The sequence below is a fragment of the Galeopterus variegatus genome, unplaced genomic scaffold (genome assembly GCF_000696425.1).
Source record: "Galeopterus variegatus unplaced genomic scaffold, G_variegatus-3.0.2 Scaffold621, whole genome shotgun sequence".
Taxonomy (NCBI): Eukaryota; Metazoa; Chordata; class Mammalia; order Dermoptera; family Cynocephalidae; genus Galeopterus; species Galeopterus variegatus.
Genome location: NW_007726732.1, coordinates 1 through 1,245, shown reverse-complemented (window position 1 = coordinate 1,245; position 1,245 = coordinate 1). Strand labels below are relative to the sequence as shown.

General features: G+C 38.6%; 1 protein-coding gene across 1 annotated transcript in view; it reads right to left on the bottom strand.

Annotated features, from left to right (window-relative positions):
* Window positions 1–1,222, bottom strand: part of LOC103588823 (chromosome unknown open reading frame, human C20orf194) — a 107,436-nt gene extending 106,214 nt beyond the window's left edge. Inside the window, exon 1 of the mRNA XM_008570626.1 lies at window positions 637–1,222. Coding sequence (XP_008568848.1) covers window positions 637–795 — 159 coding nt within the window. The 5' untranslated portion in view covers window positions 796–1,222. The remainder of the gene's footprint in view (window positions 1–636) is intronic.
* Window positions 1,223–1,245: the final 23 nt, after the last annotated feature.

The window sequence follows — 1,245 nt, the reverse complement described above, 5'->3', positions numbered from 1 at the left end:
CTGAAGTTTGAATATGAAGGGCCAATGTGTTGATTTTGGTATTTATCCTGCTTGGTGTTCTATGAGCTTCTTGGATCTGTGGTTTTGTGTCTGTCATTAATTTTGGAAAATTCTTGGCCATTATTACTTCAAATATTTCTTCTGTTTCTTTCTTTCTTCTTCTTCAGGTATTCCCATTACATGTATGTTACACCCTTTGAAACTGTCCCACAATTTGCGTATGTTCTCTTCTAGGTTTTTTTTTTCTTTTCTTTTTTCTCTTTACATTTCAGTTTGGGAAGTTTCTATTGACCTATCTTCAAGCTCACTGATTCTCTGGCTGTCTATTTTCAAATTAATTTGAAATTTTTATTCTACTAATGGTATTACTCTGACAACTTAAACAGTGGGTTGTGAATGTAAGTTTTTAATCTTTTTCCTTCAAATATCTGAAAATTGAATATGACGTTTTCAAATTATACCTACTACTTATATAAAAATACAGTCAGTTTCCTATTATTTCTTTTCATTCTAAAACAACTTCAAGTTCAGGGTTTAACCAACACACTAACTGAAAAAGTTTCCTTTTCTTCAACTCCCAACCCCTCCTATTTGATAATAAAAACTAATCAAGTACCAGGCAGTCCAGCCACTCACCAAGTGTTTGGCAAAGCTCCCACCAGGACCAGTGCTGCGTACCAGGTGCCCTTCAGAGGGAAAGTTAAAGTTGCCAGCATTCAAGTTTTCTCGTGTGGAGTGATTACCAAAGAGAACGAATGGCTGCCTATTAGGGCTAGAGTGGCAAGTCAAAAACATGTGATTAGAAAAGACATTTCTGGCCAGAACAACTTCCCATGCCCCAATTGAGTTCTCAGGCTTTTCTGAGCAATGTCCTGTAGCCTGAGCAAAGTGGTCAGTATAGTCTATCTAATGCTCTTGGCTCGCTGGGAAGGAATGCCAGATATCTTTGACTCTTTCTTCTGATCCATAGGGATCAGTCATTTAGGGGCTTAACTAAACCCAAGCTAGGTATATATTTACAGCTTGTCCTACTTTTTGAGGAATAAGTTCCATAAGTTTGCGCTCCATGATGCAGTGATGGAGCAACCCCCCATTTTTACAAAATAGACAGATAGAATAATTACCAATTTCTGAAGAACTTTCAGGAGGGAAGCAGGAAAGGAGGGTTGCAAATGTCTACCTGCTCCTGCACCAATCCCCTTCCTCCCTCCTCTCTTGGCTGTACTGTTTTTCCCCCCTCCTTTC